At 48.1% G+C, this 27,253-nt stretch overlaps 3 protein-coding genes across 5 annotated transcripts; 1 reads left to right on the forward strand and 2 right to left on the reverse strand.

Annotated features, from left to right (window-relative positions):
* Positions 1–655: 655 nt before the first annotated feature.
* GFOD2 (glucose-fructose oxidoreductase domain containing 2) lies at positions 656–12,596 on the reverse strand. Of its 3 annotated transcripts, none has more exons than XM_036390472.2 (3): positions 12,505–12,596; positions 7,163–7,510; positions 656–2,911 (listed from the first exon to the last, which is right to left on the reverse strand). In XM_036390472.2, the coding sequence occupies exons 2-3, from the start codon at positions 7,419–7,421 to the stop codon at positions 2,013–2,015; spliced, it is 1,158 nt and encodes a 385-aa protein (XP_036246365.1). In that variant the 5' UTR covers positions 7,422–7,510; positions 12,505–12,596; the 3' UTR covers positions 656–2,012. The 3 variants fall into 3 exon arrangements, with proteins under 3 accessions (XP_036246365.1, XP_036246366.1, XP_036246367.1); XM_036390473.2 differs by lacking the exon at positions 12,505–12,596 and adding an exon at positions 10,426–11,974; XM_036390474.2 differs by lacking the exon at positions 12,505–12,596 and adding an exon at positions 7,754–8,539.
* A 2,278-nt stretch (positions 12,597–14,874) lies between these two features.
* On the forward strand, positions 14,875–18,761 carry LOC118691378 (uncharacterized). Its single transcript, XM_036390545.2, has 6 exons — positions 14,875–14,953; positions 16,188–16,580; positions 16,956–17,006; positions 17,389–17,493; positions 17,963–18,009; positions 18,301–18,761. The coding sequence occupies exons 1-6, from the start codon at positions 14,875–14,877 to the stop codon at positions 18,487–18,489; spliced, it is 864 nt and encodes a 287-aa protein (XP_036246438.1). The 3' UTR covers positions 18,490–18,761.
* Positions 18,762–22,225: 3,464 nt separating this feature from the next.
* Positions 22,226–26,187, reverse strand: CIAPIN1 (cytokine induced apoptosis inhibitor 1). The gene is made up of 8 exons (XM_036390120.2): positions 26,016–26,187; positions 25,568–25,720; positions 24,636–24,712; positions 24,218–24,386; positions 23,936–24,009; positions 23,487–23,602; positions 22,885–22,954; positions 22,226–22,379 (listed from the first exon to the last, which is right to left on the reverse strand). The coding sequence occupies exons 1-8, from the start codon at positions 26,170–26,172 to the stop codon at positions 22,269–22,271; spliced, it is 927 nt and encodes a 308-aa protein (XP_036246013.1). The 5' UTR covers positions 26,173–26,187; the 3' UTR covers positions 22,226–22,268.
* Between the last annotated feature and the right edge of the window lie 1,066 nt (positions 26,188–27,253).

Here is a 27,253-nt window from a genome sequence, read left to right on the forward strand (position 1 = left end):
CAAAACAGACCCCAAAATGGTATGAAAACAGTCAGAGCTCTTCTATCTGAATGAAGGTGGTGAGTGCCAGGTGAGCTCAGGACACATTGTCTCATCCATTTTACGTAGCACAGACTCCACAGGCAGTAGATGCTCACACTTATGGCAGGATCATTGAGTACAACTCCCAGCCCTGCACAGGGCAGCCCCAAGAATCTCACCCTGTGCCTCCCAGAGCATTGTCCAAACTCTTCTTGCACTCTGGCACACTTGGGCCATGACCACTTCCCTGGGGAGACTGTTCCAGTGCCCAACCACCTTCTGGGTGAGGAACCTTTTCCTAGTATCCAATCTAACCATGCACTTCCTTCACACAGCTTACAGTAGAGATGAGAATGTGCAGAGCACAAGAGCAGCCATGCTTTAAAGCAGCACAGCAGTTGACTTGTTTCTGGAAAGTAAACATCCAAAGGTAAATACCTAATTTATACACCAAGCAAAGAAAGTGGTCCCATCAATACTGCAAGGATTTTGCTTCTTACTGGGGGCCTTCTGGCAACTTCTACAATAAGTGGGGAAGGACTCACCAGATACGGAGTCCCAGCTCTGACTCTCCTGTTTACTTTTATTAAGATGGTTTTAGCTTGACCAAATCAAACACAAGCACACAGCTGCATAGAGAATTCCCTCAACAAACACAACTTTTTATTTCTGTAGAAAACATGATACTTTTCAGGAAGGTCCAGCTTATGGAACAGCAGCGTGCATGTTAATATACATAAATACAAAGGGTTACAATTTAGTGGGAAATACATTTTAAAAAAAGCTTTCAAGTACACAAAACAAATGTAGTAAAATTAGACTATCCTTTCCACATACCTGCCTCAGAGAGAAACATTTCTCAAAAGGAATGAACTCCCACCCCATCATCTGCCAACAAATCTCTCCACTGGACACCAGCTGCAGAAGGGAGTGAAGATGGGCTGGCCCAGAGGGTTAATAGCCAGTGTTTGAGATCCAGAGCACATTTACCCATGGCAGTTCAGTCCCTGCTCTCTCAACTATCAGGATGTGTGTAGTGTGACAGTTACCCAGCCAGCACATGAAGAGAGCTGCAAGAGGTAGGAAATACCTCCTTCCTTCCACTTTCAGGTCCCTGAAAGGTTCATGCTGTACAACTTTGTTACCCACGACACTGTGGCAGTCCCATGACCCAGGGAGGCATTTATTTAGTAACAGTCACAGAAATGAGAACCTGGCCCCACAGGCACGGCACTGGTGCTGCCAGGCAGTAAACACAACTGACATAAGCACAGAGCTTATGGAAAAACAGCTGCTGGATGCAGGCAGCCTCTTGAGTAGAAGGAATAATGTCTACAGATATGGAAGAATAGCTCAATGCATCACAGACTTCCTGAATATTTTCTTGCCAAGACACCAACAACAGAGAATTATAGTATCATTTAATAAAACATCAGTTTGAATAAACTTGAAAGACATTCACCACACACAGGAAGCCAAAAGGCTGATCTGTATGTTACTGACTTTAATCCATTCCTTCTACTTTTTGTCCTATAGGAGTTCAGAGACTTGTCACATCACTGAACTATTTTCTAAAATTTTACAAACTGAGAATTAAAACTCCAAGAGACAGGAAAAAGGCATCTGAACAACAGATACTCCCTGATCTTGCTCTACGTGCTCTCATGGTTAAATCAGCAACCTGTGCAACAGGGGTTGTGTCCCATTTCCAAGCCATGCAATGGCAGAGATCCCACAATTCACTTCACTGCAAGTGCAAAGGGCAATTCAAGTTTTCCTACCAGTCTCCAAGACAAAAATTAAATGTTTGCAAAAAACAGAAACATTTAAAACTCTTCAAACAATTTAATCCAGAACTGTTCCTATGAGAACATATTTTACATGTTTAAAAAAACCAAGAAACTCAGGCTATTAAATAAGAATCTACATATCTTAAAAACTGGGTTTTTTTACATTACAGCCAGAAGTAGTATTTTCCAAGGTAGGAATGTTCATAAGTTATTTCTTTGAAGTGCCTCACAGAGGTTTTGGTTGGCATCTGGTTCCTCAGTCATCACCTCCACAGTCTCCCACTCACCTGACCTACTGGATTTCTTGATGGCCTCTACCACACTCTGCATGTACAGGCCATCTTCAAAAGAGGCTGCCATAGCCACAGGTTTATGATCCCACGTCCGACGGTCTTCCTGCTCTTGGAAAGACTGCCGCAGGGCTTGCACCATGTACACCATTCCTTTCAGGTAAAGCAGAGGGATGTCCTTAAAGCCATTCTCCAAAAGGCCCTTGTTGACAGGCAGAGAGTCTGTGAACAGCAGCTCCTCCTGGAGAGCAGAGTTCTTCTGCCCGTACAAGTCCGTCCCACGAGCTATGAGGCGGCCGGCAGAGCCCACGATCATGACCTCATGGATGAAGGAGCCGGGCATGTTGAAGTTGAGAGTCACAGTGCAACAGACGCCGTCGCTCATGAGCATCTGGAAAACGCAGAAGTCATCGCTGGTGACGTGGCGGATCCCGCTGATGGCCGTGTTCTGCTTCACAAAAGTCTTGAGCAAACCGTGCACCTTCTCAGCTCTCCTGCTGGTGAGGTGAGTCAGGAGGTCGATGATGTAGGTGCCCATGGTGTGCAGGCCGCCCCCTCCCATGAGCTCGTCACAGATCCAGTTGTACTGGTGGCTGAGCAGGCTGCCCCCGTAGACCCGCACGTCGCAGATGATGACGTTGCCCACGTAGTGCTCCTCTATCAGCTGCTTCATCTTCACGAAGGCGGGCAGGAAACGCAGCACGTTGCCAACGATGCTCATCAGCTTGGGGTAGTACCTGGCAGCTGTCACCATCCTGAAGGCATCCACAGAGGTAGCAGCTTTCTCACACAGCACGTTCTTCCCTATTCCTGCAGCACAAATGAAAAAAAAATACAATATTTAGCACACTTGAGCAAAACATGCCCAGATACCCCAAAGGTTGTCAAGAAGTGGTAATTTTAAGAGTTGGGCTTTCCTGATGCAATTTCTAAGGTAAAGATCTGGGAACTAAAGTAGGAATGCCAAGTCCAGCAAGACTCAATGCTGTTTCCAAGATGCTCCAGTTGCAGAGCTGACAAACTCTCACAGAGGGAGGCTCCAAATAAAGAGAGGATTTTTACATCATGAAAGATAAATGTCCAAATGGCATCACATGGCATCTAAACAAGACACAACATGAGTGTATATTTAAAACATTATTTGAATACCTGTATAGCCAGAGGAGAAAAAAAGCACCATGTACCCTGCAGGGAAGAGGTGGGGGGAAGGGAAATTTGATTTTCACTTTGTATTTCACCATCACTGTACAATTTTTTTAATTAATTAATATAAATGGGACATGCAATTTACTTATATAAAAAATGTATATATATCAAAGAAATACATACAGATTCTGTGTACAGAACACAAGAATTAGAAACAATGTTTTGGTAAGTGGACTGTTTTAAAACAACCCTTTCTAATTAGAAAGCAAATAATTTTGGTCTGCATATACAGCCTGTATGTACAATCAGACAAAAGGTGACTGAGTTACACAGACAAGAGCTGCACCCCCAAGCTGACCCACTGCACTGTTATTGCTCCTGATGCACTTTACAGGGTGCTCAGCATAAATCAATAGGGCAGTCAATAATCCTCTTTCTTCCCCTAACTGTAAAGCAGAAATTAAGTAATACAAAAGAGCATGACAGTACAAGTTTTAACCAGTTCTTACATTTCTGATATCCTCCTTCTTATGGCAGGGCTTTACTTTTACTGTTTTTTCCTGTTTTATATCTGTTCTGATCAAATAATTATCTGAACATTTTTCAGTGTAATAACTATGCTATTCCTAACATGGTTTTTACAGACACTAACTGGGGATGCCAGACCTGAATGTCAGTCATGGCACACCTCAGGTTCTGCCCAAGAATTGCAGGAAAAGTATTGATACGAGTCTACAGCAGCTTTAATGACCAAAGGGTCAGGTCAAACTCCCAGTGGACACCCGGGCTGTCCATTGGTAACCCCCATTTCAGGGACCCTTTCTGTCCCCAGTCCTGCTGCCAAGACAAGGCACAGCCCTCAGCTCAGTACTTTTCAGGGCTAGCTGAAGCACCTGGACAAGCATCTAGAGCTGCTTCAGCCCAGTTTATCTGCCTTGTTTAAATGGTGCTTGTCTCCAGGCAGGTCACAGCAAAGCACCACCAGAGAAAGCAAAGGGATGCTCACAGCGTCCTGAGCAGATCTGCACCCTTCAAAGCTTGCAGAAAGCCCAAGGCTTGCAGAAAACCAAAGAGACTCTGGCTCCATGGGAACAGCTCTGCAGCCAGTGCTGTGCTGGTGCTGCTCCCCTGCTGCCCAGCCCTGGCTCCCTGCAGCAGGGACTGAGAGCAGAGACAGCAGAGCCTGGGGACAGCCCTGTCACCCCGGGCTCTCCCTGCTCTGCTGAGCAGCCTTGCCCTCGCTCAGTGCTGTGCCTGCTGTGGCAGCCCAGGCTGAGCCACCTGAGGAGCTAAAAGTGTCTGATGCCTTTTTTTGGGAGGGCAGCCAGTGCAGCACACTGACAGCTCAGCACAGCCCACTGTGCACTGCCAGAGTGCCAGGGTGACACCTGGGAACACACAACAGCTCTGGGATAATCCTGCTGTTGCCTTCAGTGGGACATCCCTCCAGCTGTCCCCAGGCTCACAGAGATGGCCATGAAGCAAGGACAGGGGCCAAGTCAGAGACAGCTACAAGGTCCCTTACCAAGGTAATGGCCATGCCTTTTGTTTTTCAAAGGAGTGCAGCTTACCTCCCTGGGATTGTTACTATTGTTTTGGTAATGAATAACCTGAACTTTGTACCATATTGTTTTCCTAAACCACAGCTGCAAAATTTTCAGCTGGGGCCCTCACCAGCCAGGAGACATGAGAGCATGGATGGGTGCATTTAACTGTGGGACATGAACCACAACACAGACATGAGGAGAAATTTATTTAGTTGCTCTGAGATCAAAAGAAGCACAAATTTAAAGAGAGCTTCTTGCTTTGCCTGCTGTGGAGATAAACCATAAGATTACCCTGATTTTAATATGAACTATCCCCTGGGCTTTGATCTGTCCTGTCTGGTTCATGAACTCAAACCAGTGTCACTGCTTTGTCCCCAGGCTTGTTCATGGATACCTGTCAGCAAGAAACTTAGGCAAGGAAACTGCACCACCTAGAAAAACTGGGGTTTTCTCCTCTTTAACAAATGAAGCACAGGTTTTTAAAAAAAGTAGAAAAAGGTAAAAAATAAATGATAAAAGTGTCACCACCACTTTAAAACAAACAAACCAAGTCCAACAAAACATTCCTAAAGCCCAGTCTCTTGGCAAGTAAACACCAATCTGTTATAAACAATTCACAGCAAATAATCCTCTGATTATAATCATCACTGTATCAAGCTCAACTTCCAAAAAAATATGTTGCTGCCACCTTTGGCCCTCACCTGGTTCTGTGTTCCTTCAGAACATTCAGGCACAGGAAACCACCCAACACTGGCTTTAAAAAGTCACAATATACTGGGCAGCAGACCTGCAAATAGCACTGCAATGAACCTGGAGAGCTGAAAGGCAAGGTCAGCACCACACTGGCCTGAGATGTCTGCATCAGTTTACAGTCCAGAACATCTCAGGACAGAGGAAGGGATTGTTACCCTCTCCTGCTTCTCTCCTGGCTTTTTCAGCCTTACACTTCCTAAATTTGCATTCAAGCAAACACACAACCTCTGTATTTCTGCACCAGCTTTACCTCCCTTTCCTCCTCTGGATAATGTCATCTTATGGGTTCCCAGCCTTCAATTAAGAAATCCCAATCTCTTTTTAGTTAATAATCCATCAGAGAATGGTGAATCCTCTCCTTTTTAGCCCATCTGATCATCAAGAGCCACAAGACCCAGTGAAATGCATATTACCTAACAAGTGCTTTAAAGAGCTTTTAGCATATTTGAAGAGAAAAATTCTAACTTGTAGTTCAAATATTTAAAAATCAGAGTACCTTAAAGTTCAAAGGACAGTACTCTAACAAGGTAAACAAACAAATCTAACAGTATAAAAAAGGAAGAAAAAGCCTGAAATCTCACTCTGCATACCTAAGTGGCATTGCAAATGTTTGTCCAGGAACTTGTTTACTTCCAAAAGAAATTACTGTAGAGAAAAGAGGCACAACAAACCACCCTGGCTCACATGGTCTGAGATTACCTGTCCTAAAATTAACTCGTGTATCTCCTGTAAACACAGTAGAAATATCACCCTTGTTACTTACAGAATTACACGCAAACTGACACCCACGCTGCACTGCAGGAGAGGACATTAACACTACAAAGTCACCCACTGGGGAATTAGAAACGTCAGGCTGCCTGGGCAGTTGGCTCCCATCTCCCTGCCCAACCAGTCTGGGGTGTCATCCCTTCTTTCTCATCTAGCTGGATTCCTCCTGCTGTCCCCAGCATCTGCCCTCCTGAGGCAGGCAGAAGGATTCCTCCACCTGGGACCACATCAGCCTGCTATGGACATGGATGTGCCAAGAGTGGTCCAGGTAGTGGCCAGAGTCACAGCTAAAACAGCATCTCTTAGCTCCTAATTCAGAAGATTCTACTGAGTGCATACAAATATTTTTTCAAAGGCTTTCAACTTGCAAGTTTGATTTACTTGTGGAGAAAGCATAAAGCAGAGCTGAACAACCTTCTCCTTCCAGGCAAATGTCAGTTTTCTAAAAATTTAAAATGAATTAAACAATTTGTTTAGGTTTTTGGTTTGGGGTTGGTTTTTTATTCGGTTGTTGCTGTGGGTTTTTTAAATGGGCATAAAGCCATTTACCCTCTCATTATTGTCTCTGATACAGCTGATTTTTTATTACAAACTCCCTACCATAACTTCAGTCTGACTCAAGCAAAGTATTTTAGCCCAATCGGTTCAAGCAGATCTATAAGCAATTATTAACAGTATTTTTACAAAAAAAAAAAACCCAGGTATCCTTCTCACAAATGCCACACAAAATTTTTAGCACTGCATTTGCCTATTGGTGCAACCAGAACCGTGCTGGGCTTACAGCCTCCAATCTCAATCTGTCAACAAGCTACAGATTTTTGGTGCAACTCCAAGGATAAACAGGTACCTAGAGCCTTCACAGCAATTTGCCGAGTCAGTGGTGGAGGGATGTTGATGCAGACCAAATCCACGTCCTGATGCAGCAGGACATCGTCAGTGCGACTGGTGTAGAAGGAGATGTTCATTTCCTCTGCCAGCTGCTTGGCCTCCTCCTCAGTCTTGCCCCAAAGAGCTTCAATGGAGAAGCCTTCTGCCCTCAGCAAGGGTACCAGGACCCGGGCAGCACTACCAGTTCCAAACACACCCACTCCAGGGAGCATTTTCATTCTTCATTCATTCATTCAAGCATTGGGGTCTACACACAGGCCTTCAGTAAAATGTTCGGCTCCTCAGCTCGGTGTTCCATCCACAGCTCCTAAAATGGGAAAAGTTGCAAGTCATTATCAGAAAAAGGCACATTTTGTGTGGTATCAAACACACCTACCCTGAATGCCTCCTTCTGTCCTTTGTATGGCTTTCAACATTCTCAAACATCCTAATGACAAAAACCAAAAGCCCCAAAAAGTGCAATCTATAGAGACAGAGTATTAAGGGCAAACCTAACAAACCTATTGCAGAAGAATGGTAAGAAAGCAGCTTGAGAGAGTCATCTCCTCACCTTCAAAACTCAGCACATGGGGACAGAAACACACCCAAGAATCCAGGATAAACCAGACACAGAGAGGCACAAACTGGGAGTGGCAGGAAGCACCAAGAGGACAGGACATGGAGTCTGTCACACCAGCAGTAAAAGCAGTGCTGCTTTATTTGTGATGATGTAAGCCCCTAAATGAGATAAAGGTTTGTGAGATGAGGTAATATCTTTTATTAGACCAATTGAAATAGCTGGAAATAATAGACATGCTTTGGGACACATAAATCTTTCTTCCAAATTAAATACACAAACTGAAAACAACTACTTGGACCTTAACAATTTTACGGCAAATAGATAAGTCAGTCTAGAGAAGATTTATAAACTATGTCCTGTGGGGAAAGCCTGGACTCAGTGAGCTTGTTTTGCCTGGGGAGGAGAAGCCTACAAGGAGAGGGAATGCCAGTGCTTAAATACACAGCAATCTGCTTGCTGAAAGGAGAAGGGCGCTCCTCTGTGTCCACCGTGGGTAGTTAAAAGCTTCCCTCAGGACAGTTAAAAATGTCTCCTTCTGCCAATGCCACTTAACCTCCAGGAATGCAGGGTTTGCACAGAATTATTATACTCCCTACACACAAATTATTGGTCAAGTGACACTCCTTTTGTTCTTCCAAATATTTCCTGGTAAATCAATTCCTTCAATCCCTACCTGCTGCTGTGCACACCTGGCCAAACTGCCTTCAGCACCGACTGTAAGGAGAGATGTCAGAAATCTCCTCAATCTCTGACACCACAGAAACCTACTAAACACAGCTTTTGTTCTGTGCCTTTCTGAATTCTCATCTACTACACCCACTTGACCTTTCTTGACTTTTTTTTTTTTTGAGAGAAAAACATGATGATTTCAGTTTTCATTAGAAGCTTACAATGAAAAAGCAAAGACCATATTTAAAAAGAGAACTGGTACCAGCACCACATCAACACCTCTGGAAAAGACACCTAAAAGCAGCAAGAATCATGGCCTGTTTCAGAAACAGAGTTACTCATCTCCCCATCCCAAGATACTCACATCAAGTTACAAGACATGAAGCAAACCCTGAGACAGCACTGGGCAGTAGCAGCACAGAAGTGGAACTACTCCCAGTGCAAGGGCTTTGTTTGCAATCAGCATCTCATCAGTCTGGGGGTGCCTGCACTGCCCAGCTTGTGCCATAAAACTGAGCCCTGACTGAATTCCCAGGTATTTCTGTAGTGCAGACACAAAACTAGAAAACAGAAATGCTTGAGAATATTTATCTTGCAAAATGCAGAAATGTTTACAGATGCTATAAAACAGCTTATGAAATATTTACTTAATTAATTCAGTATGTTTTTCCTTATTCTGTGTGATGTAGCATTTGCTGTGATACTGTCACTGTCATTCTTTATAAAAATGAACAACGTTCATTGGCATAAACTCCTTTTTATCCACCATTTAGCACAACACTCAAACAAGGCAGTGACAAAGCTCAAAAGGATCTTGAAAATATTTGCTAGTCTACATAAAAGGGTGGGACCCTGGGATACTGGCAAGGAGGATGGCTTCTACCCAGGCTTGTTTTATATAAATCACCCAAAAAACCAAAAAAAAACCAACAAAAAAACAAACCCAAAAACCCTTGCAACTGGATGGACAGCAGGCATAACTACTGAAGTCCCCACAAATCTGTTTAGCAGTTTATGGTCTGGAAGAGTTAAAAATTCTTACAGCAGCAAGAACATCTTTGTTGGAAGGGACACAAAGTGAGGTGGAACACAGACCAGGTGAGTGTGTCCCTGCTTGCACAGATCACACAGATGTGTCTAACTCACACAACACCACAACAGTTTAGAAAAGGCTGAATTCATTGAAAATGCTCCAGGAGAACACCTCAGTATGTGCAACAGGAGGCTCCTGCTACTCAGATAAGCTGATTTCTGTAACAATCACTCAGTTTAAGTGTTACTCTTCCCTGTTTTCGATCCAGCTGCCTCTTAAAAATAATCTCAGTCAAGTGGAATTAATCTTAAACTCATTTATCCCAAAAGATAGCATGCTTCTACATTGGTATCACTGGGAGCTACTGGCACAAACCTACAAAATCTGATGATGAGCTACCATGCACCAGTTCCTGATGCTACAAGAACTTCAGGTCACCAGCACCAGCACAAAGCAACAAGTGGCCAACCCAGCCTCAGCAATGACTTCCAGCAGGGCAGCCTGAGCTCTCTGGGAATGGAGACACAGCTTGCATGGTCCAAGGGCCCCACAGGGCTGGAGACCCCAAACACTGCAGCCACCAGGCTCTGCAGAGTGGCCCTGAGCACAGGACAAGCTTCTCTTCCCTCTCCTGAGAGCCACCTGCAGCCTCCAGACTTTTACCAGCTGGGAAGTGCTGGTTTGGCAGGGCAGGCACAGCAGGGGTGGATGTGGGTGCTGAAGGGCAGCAAAAAGCCAATCCTTACACAGGAAAATCACAGAGCACGAGCAGAACTGAGCTGAGAGAGCTTTTAGAAAGGGCTACACGTGGGTACTGCAGCCTTCACACACACAAACACACACTGCAGACACACTCCAGGGCTGGCAGGAGAGGGATTCCAGCCCAGGCCACCCTGAGGAAACAGCCTAAACCCTCCATGCCAGAAAAAGGCCACTGCTGAGGAGAGGCAGCTGTAATTACCAGTTTGGGGAGAAGGAACAGGGATCTCAGGAGAACAGCACTGTGCTGCCACAGAAGTCCCCAGAGCACCATCGTCTGGAGCTCTGCGTGCACATCTGGGACTTTTCCTCTAAGCAAGGGGGAGCAGAACTGCAAGGGCTGCAGAGGTGATCAAAAGCATCAAACTCTCCTGAAAAGGAAGATCTGAGCAAGGAAAGATTCCTCAGTTTGGAAGAGACATCACAAGTAATAAAGTCAAGAGTGGCTTAGGATGGAGAAAACCAAAATTTTCACTGTCCTTCACCACATAAGAGCACACCAAATGGAGCTCAGACAAGGCTGGATCAAAACAATCTGAAGGAGGTGGCTCCCTGCAGCAGACTTTTAAAGTTGTGAAGTGCCCTTGCCATGAGACAGTGCAGATATTTGGATATTTTTCATTTACAGGGAGTGAAAAGAGAGACTCTTGTCTATCCACTGAGGCTCACTGAATGCACAGAAGTCATATCTAGCACTGAACTGAAAACTTGAGAAAACTGGTTTTGGCAGAGCATGGGAACAGCTCTGAGAAAGAAGTGCCTGAAACTGGTACCAACATCATCTTAGAATTAGGTACAATTTCTACATATTTACTTTAGAACTCACCAAGCCTCAAACCTTCACACAAGCCTCAGCAAATTAGTTACAAAAATTAAAATCCTAGTGCATCAACCTCTCCAGCAGTCAAACACTGGAATGAACACTTCAATGAGAACCCTCCCCTAGAAAACACAAAAGGAAGAACTTTTATGGGCAACTGAAACCAGACTGCAACAGGTATCTTGCATGTCAGGAGATAAAAATCAATCTCTTTTTAACAGAGATTAAACAATCAATCCTGCAACATCATTCTGACTTAAATTTTCCAACAGAAGCAGAGCTCTGCCATTCCTTTTTTTGGTGGCCACAAAACACCTTCATTTTTGCTGAATTTCACAGTGAGTTTGAAGTCTCATCGTGGTCATAGAAAGGAGCTTTTTGACTGTTTTGGTACACATAGCAACAAGTTTGTGACCCAGTGCAATGAAAAACCTGATGGTTCCTACAGCATCCCATTCAATTCCATGTTGAAGCAGTCTGGGAGCTCCAAAGGCAGAAGTCTCAAAAGCTAGATAGTACAGTCAAGGATCACAGGGCCCAGAACTGCTGTGGGCCATTACAGATGGCCAAAGGTAGTGAAAATAACAGCCCCTGTTCAGAAAGGTGCTGGCCAGGGTAGCACTGACTCTGCATAAGAGAAAGCTTTTCACATGTCTCCAACTTATCCTGAAAAGTTCCTTTTGGGTTCCAAGAGAGATGAGGCACATGGTGGAGGAGCACACCAGCAAACACTTCTGCCCTCTGGCACGAATATACTTGAGGCTGTGTATGGAATGGTTCACTTGTCGATGTCAAAACTGACGTGCTTTCTTTACTAAACGTGCTTTTGATTCAGTGCCAGCGGGTTGTGCGATAACCCACGAGTCCACAGCCTGCAGGAGCTCCCACCACACCTGGAGACAAGCCCGGCACAGCACTCTGTCCTTCCTGGTCTGCACGTACGGCAGCAAAGGCCCCGTTCCAGGCACGGCTCTTCCCACAGATGCCGCCCGAGGCCAAAGGTGGCAGTGAGGACCGTGCCGGAGACAGCAGCAGCGGGAACACCCTGGGAAACCAAACCGGCCTTGATGCAAAGCTCGTGGCACGGCCATGGCAGCCCCGGGATGCCGCTGGCACGGCCCACACACTCTCTCTGTGTGCCCGGGGCACCGGGGCTCGGGCAGCTGCTCCCCGTGTGCGGCTCCTCACGGGGCTGGACGGGACAGAGCTCATCTGACCTCGCCTCACCTCTGCAACAGGGCAGGGCTCACCTCGCCTCACCTCACCAGGCCTCCCCCGTCAGGGATCTGGGCGGGACGGGCCCCCCTCACCTCACCGGCCCACACAGAGTTGGTACCCCCGGCCCCTCCCCGGCCGCTCCCGGCCCCGCGCCCTCTGGCAGGAGCGCGCCCCCCTCGCCGCCCAGCGGCCCCGGGACAGCGGAGGAACCCGGGGCGCTCGAGGGATCCGAGCTGCCCTCACCTGTGCCCGGCCGGGCCACCGGGGTTGTCCCGCCTGGCGCATCCTCGGGCCGGGCGCGCTCCCGAGGCGGCCGCGCGCTCCCGGGGCGGCGGCCCTGCCCGGCCCGCGCATGCGCTACAGCCCAGCGCCGTACCGCCCCTCCGCCGGGCAGCGGCCCCGGGCATGGCGGCGCCTTGTGGGGCTTCACAAGCCGCGTGAGGGACAGCCAATCCTGCTGCCGGAGATGGGCGAAGAGGCGGGGCTTACGGTGACGGACACAGAGAGCAGCCAATGGGAGAGCAGCGCGATGGGCTGCGGTGAGGCGCTCTAGGGCTCTCGGGCTGTGCCCGGAGCTGGTCTGCGGGGCGGCCGCCTCCCGACGGTGCTGTGCCTCAGGGAGCGCGGGACACCGCCGGTGTCTGCAGCACTTCCTGCTCGGTGGCATCAGCACCAGCTGCTCTGACGGTGGTCCTTCCGTGCCCAGCCCAGCTCCGTGAGGGCTCAGGGGCCTCAGATCGATGTGCCCCCGTCAGCCCCCTCAACAACCCCCTCACAGTGCTGTGAGGTTCGGGCTGAGGGCAGGATCGCTTTTGGCGGCCCTGCGGAGGGCAGAGCACCACGACGCCCAAGGAAGAGCTCTGTAAATCCACCGCGGGGCCGGCTGAAAACAGCGCTCCTCACAGCGCTCCTCATCCTCCCCAGCCTCGCACGGCTGCTTGCCGGCTCCCAGCAGCTGGGAGAGGAAAACCTTGGTGGCCCATTCTGTATTTCCCTCGTGAGCTTCAAGGGAATGGGGAGCTCCTGAGGAACTCTGCAGCCTCCCTGTTGCTGTGGACATCGTGTAGTGCCCGGTGTAGCTGCTGCTGATACGGGGCACCCTGTTATTAACAGCAGCATTGTCGTTTCCTGCTCTCTTTTCTCCTTGGCAGAGAGCACCATGGAATATGGCTGTGGAGCTGGAAGGGGCTCTGGTAGGAGAACACCTCTGTGGAGTCAGCAGAAAGCAAGATATTAACCTTTAGTTCCACCAGCACCACAGCTGGGGGACAGGGGGAAGGCATGTCCTGCTGGAGAAGGTCTTGGCTTCCTGGAAGTGCCAGAAAACGTGAGAACCGGAATAGAAATGAAAAGGGAGGAAGCAGACAAGTACACATCGTTATGCAGTTGTGAAATGAGAGAAGATGAAGATTCAAATGCAGAGAGGAACTGAACATCAGAAAGAGCATGGGAAAAGATGCAGAGGTCCTGAGGGCAGAGCAAGAGGGATACAGGACCTCTCACTTGTCATTTTTGTGGATCTTGTATCATCTTATCAGCAAATATCATGCTGGTGTTGCTGTTTCCTCATGTGGGTTGGTTTACAGATGAGACCTCAGCTTCAGCCAGGAAGTTCCGCTGGCTGGTGGAGCAGAGCTCCAGTGAACAGCCTTTCTTCTGGAGACACGTGTGGCTGGGCTGTGTGTGCCCACCATGGTGTGGAGGGTGGTTCCTGTGGATGCTGATAGAAACCAGAGGGGAGGAAATGGCAGATGGGAGGAGGTTTTGCTCTGAGTATGAAGAATGGTGGCAGACAGTGGGGAGCAGCAGAGATTGCACCCACAGAGGCTGGGACGACAGAGGGCCCTGCACCTGCTGACTGCTGCCCTTGTCCCTTTGGTGGCAAGGGTGACACAAGCTGTGTCTGGTCTGGTGGATGCTCATGTCCCTCATGCCGGAGGTGGCAGAGAAATAGAGGGCAGTGGCAATGAAGTGGCAGGAGCTGGCATCTGGGCCCTCATGGCCATAGCTGGGGCGGGGCTCTGCAGGGCCACATACAGCCCACGAGCAGAGCACTCTGATCAAGCCCATCCCTATGTCAAACCACAGGTCCCTGGGGGTGGCAGGGTGTGTGTGGGGCTGGCAGTGTGTGTGTCCCCACCTGGGCTCAGCAGGAGCACACCCGATCACCACATGGGCGTGGACATCACCCCTTGTGGCAGCAGTGCTTCCTCCAGGGGCTCCATTCCCTGGTGCAAAACACAACAGGCTCGGCTGGCGTGGGGAGGTGGTGCTGCAGGAAGCTGGGGAAGTGGCAGGGAGCTGGGCTGGCCCTAGCAGTGGGAAATGACCCTCAGCAGCTCCCGGGGCTTTACTCGGGTCTCAGGGCCCAGAGCTTGCGGTCAGGATGAAACCAGAGGAGGAATCAGAGAACAGAGGAGATAAGAACTGGGCTGAGGCAAGAGAAGGGGAACAGAGGGGAAGCCTGTGAGCACAGAGGAAACTGCTTGGCCCAGTGGTGCAGGGGTGAGGTCCCAGCAAGGCTTCAGCTGCCCTTGGCTGAGCAGTGACCCCACACTGCAGGGAGAGACGGAGGCTCCCGGCCGATCCCACCAGGCTCCCAGCACGGTCACCATGAGGCTCTTGGGGAGCATGGAGCCCTGGCTGGCCAGCACCTTCCTGCCCCTGCTGCTCCTCACCTGGCTGCCACTTGGTGAGTCTCCCAGTGCCCTTGCCTCTGCTCTGAACTCTTCCCTCTTTGCTTATGCCTGCAGAAGGTGTGGAAAGTGCCTGCTGCTGCTTTTACCTCCCCTCTTGCATCATTAAGCCCCTCTTCTGCAGCAGCACCTTGCCATGTGCCTTGCAAAGGGGTTCCCCTTGCAGCTGTGCTTGTACAGGCTGTGCGCTCTAAGGGCTTTGAACCAGCTTTGCCTTCAGCAGCAGGGAGAGAAAACAGTTGGGGGGAAGGAAACAGAAATGCTTATCAGCCTGATTATTGCAGAGTGGGGTCAGATTCACAGGGCAGAGGTGGATATTCTTTAAGACAAAACCAGCCCTCCTATAGGTTTGTTTTTTTGCCAGCAGGACTTGCTCACCAGATTTCAGCCACAGTTGATGTGTTGGTAGGGTTTAGGTTTCATCTTGCAGTGTCTGCCCCAGGCAGGTTTGAGCAGCACTGCCATGGAGGTGAAGTGGTTTAATGTCACCTGAAATGATGGAGAACAGCAGAATGGAGGGGGTGTGGAGAAGAAAAATTATCTGGCCCAGCTCATCTTTGCCAATGTGAACAAAGCAAATGCAGGAACGTACCCATGCAGGGTGGAGAACACGTCCAAGAGCAGATGTTCTGAACTGAGCAAGGGTGGTAAGGGAGAGAAGTCCACCAACATCCCTTGGAGTGGAAAGAAAGGACTGAAGAGAGGTGAGAGAGGGAGGACTCAGCTGAGAACGTGTGAAGTGACTTCAGCTCAGTGATTCTGAAATACTCCAGAGTGAGCATTATGGGTGGGATGAAGCCAGCGAGCCTGCAGGGAATCTTTACTGTATTTTCTTTGCTTCTCCAGGGCTGACCATCCTCCACTGCCAATCCCCCAGTCCCACCTCATGCTCCATGAAATGCTGGAGCCTGAGACACTTCCTGCTTGGGTGCCTATGTCACTGGTGGAGGAGGTGCCTTCCCCCTGATCCTCACATTTTCAATCCTTCCTGAGGCACAGTTTGTGCACTGCACAGCATCCAGTGGCACAAGTCAACATGCAACATTTCAGTGTTGAGTGCTTAGCATGGTTAGAATGCTTAGAATCATTAGCAGCCAGATTTGGAAAAGATCATCAGCTGCTGCAGAAAGGGATGGTCACTTGACTGTGTCTTTCATGAGTGACACGTGGGACATGACCCTGTAAGATCATCTATATTTCAGCTATCACTTTTGGTTTTGTTTCCTCCAGGAACAGCCAGGCAGATGGTAAAGCCAGTCACCACTGTGCAGCTCGAGATTGGTTTGGAGAATCTCACAGTGCAGGTGAAGTGGTACAATCCTGAATGTCTGAAGGGGGAGAATCAAACCAACTCTGTGTTTCTGGGAGAAAATTGTATGAATTTCACCAGCTCAAACCTGTGTACAGCCCACACAGGAATCTGTGTGTCTGGGGTCTTCATCACAACACCAAACTCAACAGATGCTGGAAATCAAACCAACCCTGTGTTTCTGGGTGGAAACTGTATGAATTTCACCAGCTCAAGCCTGTGTACAGTCAGCACAGGAATCTGTGTGTGCAGGGTCTTCATCAGACAACCAAACTCGACAGACGCTGGAAACGGCACGCAAGCAGCAGATCTCAGTAAGTGGCAGTGGGGCTGTTTCCATGGGGGAGATGAGTGGGCAGAGAAGGATGCTCCTTCCAGCACTCCTCTGGTTCTTCCATGTGTTGTTTCCTCTGAAAGCATCCTGAGAACTGGAGGAGCCAGCCCAGCAGACTCATCCCACCATGGGATGGGGGGACAGACCATGGAGCTGCTGGGCCATTGGTTCCTTCCTAGGACCTGCCATATTCTCCAGCTGCAGCACATCAGGCAAATACTGACATGGCTGAAGCTGTGCTGGCAGGAGAGGGACAGCCAGGACTGTGGGCTCAAGGCTCCTGCTCCAAAGCAGAGCAGGGTGCAGGGTATTCTCTGCCTCAGGACAGTCTCTCACTCGTGTTTCTGCCTTTCAGGCTGTGGCTGTGCAGCACCTCAGACTGATGTCACAGGCAAGATCTGGACAGGTGTGTCCCCACAGTCCCCTGGCTGCAAGGGTGGAGGGCGGGAGGGGTCCTCAGGGAAAAAGAGGGAGGAGCTGTAAGGGATAAAACAGCCAGATGTTTTCCCATGAGTGGATGGGAGCCAGTGCCAAACTGGGGTAGGCACCAGTGGATCAGAGGCTGTGATGCTGGGAAGGGGCTCTGATGGCTCCAACTACCCCTGAATGAGTTTGGAGACCACTCCCCACTGGGTTTTATCAGCACCCTGAAGCTGTAGAGGGTTCAGGGTCTGGAAGGCCAAGTCTGGGAAGAAACTGGCTGTGCCATGAAGGAGGCAATGGCAGCAGTGTCCCTGCAGGGGGGATGATGGTGGCTCACGAGTGCCTCTGTGATGTTGTGTGTACAGGACTCCACCTCCTCCTGTGCATCCTCCTTGGATTAGCGGTGGGGACACTCCTTTACATGCCCATAATTGGCTTCCTGCTGTGGCAGTGCAGAAGGAACAGAACAGGTTGGTGTTTCTTCCTCAACTGCTGGTCTGGACGAAGTCAGGCTTGGGAGATCTTTGTCCATCCTTGACATCCTACTGCTCTTGCTCGCTGTGTTCCCTTCACAAGTCCTCCTGAACCAGCTGTCCCAGTGTGGTGAGAAGGTTCACCTCCCTCTTTTCCTTCTGGCCAGTTGTTGGTGGGAGTCTGGCTATGGCACAGCCTGTTGTGTTATTGAAACAGGTCTTGCATATCCAGAAGTGTCCATCTCAGAGCTCTTCTCCAGCCCCTCCAAGGGCTTTTAAGCCCTTGCCAACCCCTGCAGCCCTTTGACCATCTTCAGAACCACAGAGCTGCAATGCCTCATCCTCTCCCACAACAAAAGCAGGACCAATGCAGATGTTTGCTTCATTCTTTCATTATCTTCTTAATTTAAAATAATGATCATTGCCACTATTTTAACTACTATTTAAACTAGGTTTCCTTTTTCAGGAGAGCTCATGAACGAGGAAGTGACAGAGGAGAATCAAGTCAGTACGGTAAGCTGGGGGAGCTTTCCACGTATTGCCTCCTCCTCCCTGTCAAAAAAAGCATTCTTGAATACCCACTTAAAGGATTTCATAGTAAAATCAGCTTTGCTTTCTGAAAACATGGTCCTAAACACTTATTAATTCCTATTAAATAAGGGCTTATGAGTGTTTGAGTAGGTGGAACTTCTGAGCAATCTGGGTAATGCTTGGGCAGCAAAAGAATTGTTCCAGTGGAAATATGTAAGCAGGGGAGACACAGAAAGAAAAGCCAAGGCTCTACTCATTGCTGTCTCCCTGCAGGCAGCCCCGGTGACAGGAACTGAGGATCTGACCTATGCCAACCTGAAATTTGAAAAGAAGGGGACAGGATCTGCCTCCTCCAATGTCATTTACACTGAGATCAAGCCATTGCAACAGAAGCAGAGTGGTGGGGATGGCAGTGCTGCCAACACAGAGGTGGATGTCTCCCCCAAGGAAGAGGGCAAGTGAGGGAGGTGAGCAGCTTATTGTCCACCTGTTGGGGTCATCCTCCTCAAAAACTAGGTGTTAGCTCATACAGCAGTGCAGTCTTGGGGACCAAAGACACCTATTCCCCCTGAGTGGCTGCAGAGCCCTGCTTTATGTTCCCCTGGAAGAAGCCATGTCTCATGGTGAGGACAGGGCTCTTGAGCCCGTTTTCCCCTTGCCTTTTGCAGCTCCAAGCACTGCCAAGCCTCAGCAATTATTTTCACTGTCTCCAATTGCTGCCAGGCTCCTCTTGCTGCTTGTTCCATGTTCAGGAATGTCACTGTACATTGTGTGGCCAGCATGGTGTTCAGGAAGAGCTTGGTCCTGGACGTGCTGGGTGGCACATGCTGGCCATCCAGAGAAGTCCTGGAGCAATATTCTGGATTTTCTCTGGAGCAGGCACCTGCTGTGATGTGGGCTGACCTTTGTTTCATTCACTCACTTGAAACACAAGGGGCAAGGATGGAAAAGCATTGCTTGCTTCACAGAGGTGCTGCTGCAGTGATGCACATGGATCTGCTTTGTACTGGGAGTAGCTAGGTGTTTTTGTTGGCTTGGTGGTGAATAGCCTTCTCATGGGTAGAACACTCTCTTTTGTGCCCTCTTTTATTGATAATGTTGTGTTTATTGTGAGTTTTTCAGTAAAATTGTGATTCCTACATGTGGTCTTGCCTGGTGTTTCCCCTGCTGTTGGAAGAGAAGCAGCTTGAGTGGAGTTAACTTTCCCACTGGGTTTGAAACGAGCACATAGCTCTAGTGATTTAGTGTTACAGCCACAACAATGCTGAGGTTTAGAGATGACCCCAGAAAGATAGTCCAGATCTTCTGGGTTAGTCTCAGATCATATGATCCAGCTTGGGCAGATGTCCAACCATTAAACAACCCACCTCATCAGCTTCTCTGCCAGGCATGGCATCATCAGCACCTGCATGACCAGGTTCTATTCAGTGCCCCATCAACATCCCTGCCACCAGTGACCTAAACACCTGCACAAGCTTGGCAATGATGGGGTAACTACTGTTGCACTCAAACATGTTTTTTCTGACCTAAAAAGATCCCATGATTCTCTACAGCCAGGCTGGGTGGCCCTTGGGCTGGACCAGCATAGCCCTTCTCTTGTGTCTCTAGCATGAAATTACTTATATTGTTATTTTAAGGAGAAAAGGGTGTTAAAAAACCTTCAACTAAGAGGGACAGACTGCTCATGAATTCAAGAAGAGCTGAGCCAGACACCTGAGACTTGTACTAACAACCTTGGTAGCCACTTATTTGCTGAGGGAAGGAGGGGAAGTTTCAGAGGAGGCAAATATAGCTGCAGAGTTCTTCAGAATCCCACTGGTCAAAACCCAAGGCCATGAGGAAAACCACAAAGGACATGAGCAGAATGACATGCTTGCTAAATTGCAAAGAGGCAAAATTGGAAAGCTGAGGTGCAAATCAAATTAAGACTAACAAGGGCTGCCAGAGGCTCTGCATTTGCTTAACTGCCTTAAAAAGAAGTGGAGAGAAAAACATGGCTCATGGCTTCACCAGGAAAGTTATTGATCAATGAAATGGAGGAAGCTGGGACATTCACAGTTCTGCATTTGCATCCTCCTTTATGCCCAAGGTTAGTGGGGAAGCAGATCTGGGATAGCATTTTTAACAGGGAACCTAGCAAGGAGCCATGAAATAGCCTTGGAGCAGTAACAGCAGTGACAAGAGGCAGGGAAAGGCAGCCAGGGCTGCTGGAGGAACTCGCTGAGGCAACATCTCCAGTGCAGACAGGAAGGGTGGGGGCAATCTTTGCCCATTGGTTATTTTTAAAAAGGTGAAGCAGCTGCCATGGCCAGAGCTGAGCCTCCAAATTTCACTTCTCAGAAAGGTGCTATCACAAGCACTTGAGGAACTGTGTGAAGGTAAAACAATAATAAACACAATGCTCTCCTTATGGAGAGCTCCTCCATATGGAGAGGGCTCCTTGTCCCTGTGTGCACCCAAGGCAGGTGGGGGGAACATCCACAATAGGTTTTCATATCAGGAGCACAGAATGTGTCCTTGCTGGCCCCCAAGCTCTGCTGGCCATAAAAAGGAAGACTGACTCATGCAGAGAAATAAAAGTGCTGCGTCTCCCAGTTTGGGCAAGAGGAAAGTGGAGCTCAGGGTAAGGGCTGCCTTTATCAGAGACTTCATAAAGAGATCTGATCTTCTACTACCAGTGAGGCTGAAAATGGCAATATAACCCCCAAAGGCTGTAAGTGTACAGAGCTTTTACCCATTTCCTTCTAGGATAATCACTAGCTACAAGTTAGTTGGACAGGTGGTTTATCACACAAATCCTGTCTCCTTGGGAGCTGTTCTCACTGATGACAGAAGCAGGGACTGGGGAGAAGTGAAAGAGGAGTCTGGTAAAGCTGTGCTCTGGAAGGAAGGAGTTTCAATCCTACCAGTGACAGCCTGGGGCAGTGCAAGTGTGATTCCCAGAGCAGTCAGAAAGGTGTTTTCTTAAGTTTCCCTAACATCTGTGGTTTCCAGTGCATATCACATATTCAAGTCAAGTTTTCAGAGGAACAATTTATGGAGAATGCAACCTAACATTTGAACAGTTTAAGAAATCACTGAGAGGCTGAGTAGAAGGAGACACACTTAGAATACCACTAATACCAGCCTTAAAACAAAGGCTTTACTATTGGTCACTTTTATTTCAAGAACAGAACAGCCTTTCATCCCAGCCCTCTCCATGAGTTTAGTAACTCAGGTAGCACACAAGAAGAAGTCACATCCTGTAGAGCAAGAGCTCCAAAGAAAGCAGTCCCCACTGAGACACTGAATGTGGGCTTTCCTCCTCCCCCTCCCTAGGTGAAAAGCAAGCCCAGCACCAAATGTGAACAGCACCCTGATCCCACACCTGCAGGATGCTTCACTAGGAGTAACTACACAAATAAATAGTATCTCATGGAGAGGGAGCAGAGGGCCACCACAGATCATCTGGAAAATTAAGTTATTGCTATGTTCTTATCTATTTGACACTGCAGGTAACTCACTTGGGTAACCACCAAGAGAGGTGACAGTCTCAGTTTGCCCTTGTGTTATCAGATTGTGTTGGACTGAAAGCTGTGGGGAGACAAGACAGATCTTGTTTCATCAGCTCCCTGCCTTAAAGGCACGAGTTCTTGGTGGGACTGAATCTTTGTCATTTTACTGAAAACAGCTGGGGGAAGGGGCTCCCAATACACCTGGAAATTCATCATGCCTGCCAGCCTTTCCCATGCACACTGCTATGAGTACACACTGCAAAGGGTACTCCCTGCTCCTGACCTGCCACAGGAGCTGCTGAACCATCTCCACACAAGAGGCTGCAGGTTGAAATTTCAAAGAGAGCAGGAGCCCATCACCCCGGGGGCTGAGCCAGAGCTGCTGATTCACCAGGGACAGTCAGGACTAATTAGAGCTGTAGGACATGGGAAATGCCACAGGCACACAAGGACACTCTGACATGTGACTGTACTTCCCTCTGCTGGTGGGACACGCTGTGACAGCCAGCATCCAGGATCAAGCCAGGTCAGCCAAAACAAGGTGTCACATGAAGTCTAATACGTGACTTGTCACCAGAGGATCAGGTAGCCCAAGGCCGATGACAAGTGGTGAGCTCACAGCAGTGTCAGTGCCCCTCCCCATATGGAGTACTGGCTGGAGAGCAAGAGTTTGAGAGGATGAGGACTGCAGGAAGAACCTCAGAGTGATGGAAAAGCAGCAGGAGTCCTTGGCAGGACATGTCTTTGTTAGGCATCGTGCAGCTGGTTCTCTGGCAGGAGAATCTTCTCCCCAGGCTTGAAGGCAGGCATCCCCAGGTAAGGGCAGCTGGCACAACGGAATGCATCCCCCAGGTAGCACTGGCAAGGGAAAGAAAAGCACTGTCTGTAATCAGGTGCCACTTTCAGGTCTCTTCCCCTGTGATATGGTTTCTCCAGGTCAAGAGGTGTCATGCTCCTCAGCATCTATGAGCACAGAAACTGCTTCCCTTCTACCCCCTTCTCAACACACCTGGTTAGTGTGGATGGCAGAGCTGTGCAGGCTCACACAGAAATGAGTCTCCACCCCACTTGGTGTGCCTAGGCTGGGGCAGCCCCCTGAGCTCCCACAGGGCAACCCTCCCTGGGCAGGTCCCTGGTTAGGCCATGAGCAGAGAGGGAAAGGGTCACTGCTCACTCTGACTGCCCCAGGGAGTCAGAACAGCATGTGCTGGTACAGAGCACATGGGCACAGGGCAAAGGCTGAAGCTCTGCAGAAGCTGCACAGGCAGTGTGTGGAAGCAGTGATCCAGCTCAGGCTGCAGTGACTAGGGAACACAATTCTTACACAGAGAACCATAGTATAAAGACAAAAATTACTAATTACATTTCCACAGGCAGATTTAGGCTGGGAGCCCTTCTTCTCCTTTTCCAGTTCTTCAGCCAGGCCACATGTGCTGTAGAAAAACAAAGAAGTCACCTGCATCTTTCTGCTTAAAGGTCATGAGTCATCAACACTTGTGCCAGCCCTGCTCACATGCACCAGCCCTCACTCTGTCACACGACACAGCTGACTCTGGGACTCACGCTCCTCACTTTGCTCTTCAACACCACAGTTTGTATAACAAGTGTTGAAACACTCCTCAAGTTTAAACTGAGTGGGAAATGACACTACAGCACATGCTACATGTGCTGTTTCTCCTTGCAATGTGAGAAACCAGGGTTTTAGGCAAGCTGCACAAGCTATGCAGCCACCTCCAAGATGGCTGTTGATAATATACACCATTGTGATAATTTGTAGCTGTTACAGGTCAATTCTCACTGTATTTGGATTTACATTCCAGTAATTAAGATAAGAAAGGACATGAACTAAGAGAGTTAGACTTTGAAGAACAGCAAATTGCCTACAAACTTTTTAAATCCCTCCAACTCTTAAGAGTTTAATGCTGCAGTTGAAAGTTTCACTGATACATGAATTCCAGCACTGACCAGTTCTTGCAGGCTTTCTTTTTGCCCTTTTCATTGCAGGATGGAGCTCTGAGGGATGATGGATCTGGCTTTTTCAAATCCTCTGAATCCAACAGCTCATCAGAGTCCAAAAGATCCTGAAAACACATCATGGGAGACAAAATGCAGGAAATGAACTTTTCAGTAGGGAATGACACTGGTGAGTTACATTCAAAGAAAAGGTATTTTCTGTACACTGGCATTAAAGTGCTGCAGCTCTGCTCTCTTATCCCTGTCTCCTCTCTGCCCCCACCACATCACTGAGCTCTCCAGACCCCATGAAAGAGATGAGCTATTTTGCCCTAGGGAGGTTTTTCTACCTCTGAAGTTGTAAAGCTTCCTAAGAGGCATGACTGAAAGTATGTAGAATAGGAAAGAATGGAGAGAGAGAAGGAACAGCAAAGCCTCACAAAGAAAACAAAACCACTTACCATCTCTTCATCATTCATATCATTGGCAGACAGTGTCCACAGCTTGGCAGCAGCTGGGTCCACATGGGGTTTTGCTGGAACCAAAACAAAGGAAGAAATTGTAGTTATTCCAGCCTTTGCCCCATCTACTCCAAAAAATAAAGAGTTCAAGCAACTCTGGAAAGCCCCATTTCATAGCTTTTTACTGTAGCACTCCCTGCTTGGGAACTGTCTTCCTGTTGCAAGTGATGCCTGTCACTGAAAGCCAGCAAATCCAGATATTCAGCATGCACCACTCCTCACCTGAAGGACCAGGTTTCTTGGCAAAGGACAGTTTGAGCTGACTTGAGGATCCCACTTCGAAATTGGGCTTCCTGCCTTCTATCTGAATAATGAGAAGGTCATTGCCTTGGTAACCCAGATGTTCTCCAACAGACTGGGTCTCCTCTGGGGTCAGTGCTTCCTTTTGTAGCTGCCAAGAAAGATTTTAGGTTAACCTTATGCAGAACCCTTTATTTTAACACCAAGCCCAGCACCCCAGTGAACAGATAGTCAGTATTTTCAATCCTAAAGAAAACCACTATGCTGACTATCCAAAGTTTGTGCCAGGCAGTGGCCATACACATTTACAGCAAACCAGGGTAGCTAAAACCCTCATCACCCAACAAATCCCCAGGTAACTGCCCAAGGGCATTTCTGGAAATGGTAAACACATCCCTACCTCCTTCACTTCCACCAACCCAGAGAGAGTCAGAGTTGTGAGGAGCTTGGATGCTGTCTTGATTTTGGTATTGTTTCCTGCAAGACACAAAAGCAGAGAGTAGAAGGCAAGAACAAGAATACACCTCACTGAGAAACCTGAAAGAGCAAGAACTTTAGAGGGAAGTACTCGAGCCAAACTTCTGCACCAAAATTGGGCCTTTTCTAGTCAACAGAACAAACCAGGAAAAGCAGCAGCAGCTTGTTCATTAGAATAACAGTGTGGGGTCACAAAGCCATTCTAGCTCCAAATATGTTCTATATATGCCAAAACATTTCTCAATCCAATCAATACCCATCAAAAAAGATTTTAACAAATCTCCAAACCCCAAAAAAACTCCCTCCCCAACATTTTTACCTGTTAAACTACTCATGAAGTTTTCAAAACATGGACTCCTAAATGAACACACTACATTAAGAAATCATCCTGTGTTTGCCTTCTCATGGCTCCTCCAGCTGTCCCATGACAGATGCTCTGGCTTTTCTCCTAAAACTCAGTCCAAAGACTTTTAACCTTTCCTGGATAACTATTTCTCAATGGACTTATGAGGCAATCTCTTCAGCATCTGTCACCTGTTTTTAAAACCACTTCAGAAGCTCCTCAGAAACAGAACATCTGCAACTACTTAACACTGCACCCTGAGGAGAAAATAGCGGTCACTGAAGCTTTTCAGTGTAGTTTAGGAACAAGCCCATCCTGCTTTTTTGATAGGAGACTGATTGCAAACATCTTTGATGGATACCAGCATAGGCACAGGATAAAAGCCTTGTGACTTGAGTTAGTGTGTCAGGAGAATGAAAATCTCTCCATGTTGATCAGGGTTCCTGTCCTTTCTATTTCAGCTTAATCCTCACGAGAAATGCTATGTTGCCATGGAAGCAAGATTCTCTCACCTGACTCTGTAACCACGGGTTCTTTCAGCAGGACACGGCCCCCTGGCTTAAGTATCCGAGCTACTTCTGCCAGGAGCTCCACACTGTGCTGTGCTGCACTGCCTGGTACCATGCCAGAGAGGATTACATCGAAACTGGACTTCCTGTGAGCCGCTGGGAAGAAAGAGCAAGATGGCACCATTGAACATGTACACACAGCTTAAAACACCAGTTCCACCTCCCTCATCCCTCATGCTTGAGTACAACAGCAGGAACTGATCAAAGACACCAATCTTAGAAGCACAGCCAAGGTGTATCACTTCCCCTGCTGTACTGCCCAGGTAAGAGGCAGCAGCAGGTGCTAACAATGGTCTAAGTGCTGACTCCCAAAGTAGGAAGGTTTTGGTTCACACAGCAGCAGAACCCTCTCCCTTTTAAGGAAACAGTGAAAAATTAAGCTCATTCTTACACAGAGGCAGCTGGTTAACATTTTCCACAGAGATATGATTATCAGCTCCCACCAGTGCCTGGACTTTATCCACCAAATCCTTCAGGGCTTCGACGGGCGAGGAGCTGTCCCAGATGATGGCCACGCGCTGGCCTGGAGCCAATCCGTACTCGCCCATTGCAGCAGCAGCAAACCTGGCAGGGCTGGGGAGAGAGGGGAAGGGTAAGTGCCAAACACAGCACGAACCTCTGTGGACTGTGACTTAATTAGCTGAGTTGTTTTAGTAAGTGGGGGTAATTTTCTGGAAATGGGCAACACAAAGTTGCCACAAACTGAGCGTTAGCAGGACATGAAGAAAGAGCTACACTTCAGGGCATAATTCAGTTTCTCTCCAGTTCATTGCTAGGAGACTGCAAGCCATGCTTTAAAGAAACCAATGAAATAACAAAAAAAAACGTACCTGCTTTCCTTAAAAATCTGAGTAAGACAAACACAGGATTTGTGGATTTCCTGAGCAGTGACAGCTATTTGACATTAAACACTGCCTTGTGTCTCCTACTTCAAACAGGACCTAGCAGAGTTTACTTATGCAGTACATGAGAAGAAAAAAGTAACTTTCAGCATTCCCAGCATTCCAGATTGAGGCTCTTCCCACCGTTAGGATTGGTGGCACTGGGTGAGCAAATTAGAGGGAGGGAGGAGCAGAACAGAATGTGCAGTGACAGTTTTGAGAAAGCTGTCTCCACTGATCTTTTATGTGAGATTGTATTCCTTGTATGGCAATAGTATCCCATCATCACCTGTTCTCACAGCAGCACCAGCTACTGAACCCTGTGACCTCTCCTCTTTCCTCTATCCAACACAAACCTATTTTCTTCCTAATTTAACACAACCACAGAGAACAGAGAGCACTGCTGACCAGAACAGTTGCCAGTTTGTTTTCAATTACCTGGAAACAACACACCTATTTCTGGAGAGACAGCTGTAAGCAAGGTCTGTACCAGGAACTGCTACATCACACATCCTGGGCAATGCCTTACTGCCACCACATTGTCACTGAAGCACAGCTCATGGATATGCTGTACCACATTTAACTGCAGTGAGATGGGGAGTGGATTTTCACCCACAGTTCCTCTGGCTCTGTGTGCTGTGGACTCCCCCTCCCTCCTGGAAACTGCCAACAAGTTCAGAATGGGACAACGTGTGCCTTTTCTGACCTACTGTGGTAGGAATTCACACTAAAACAACCACAATACAAA

Source organism: Molothrus ater, chromosome 12 (assembly GCF_012460135.2).
Source record: "Molothrus ater isolate BHLD 08-10-18 breed brown headed cowbird chromosome 12, BPBGC_Mater_1.1, whole genome shotgun sequence".
NCBI classification, from domain to species: Eukaryota; Metazoa; Chordata; class Aves; order Passeriformes; family Icteridae; genus Molothrus; species Molothrus ater.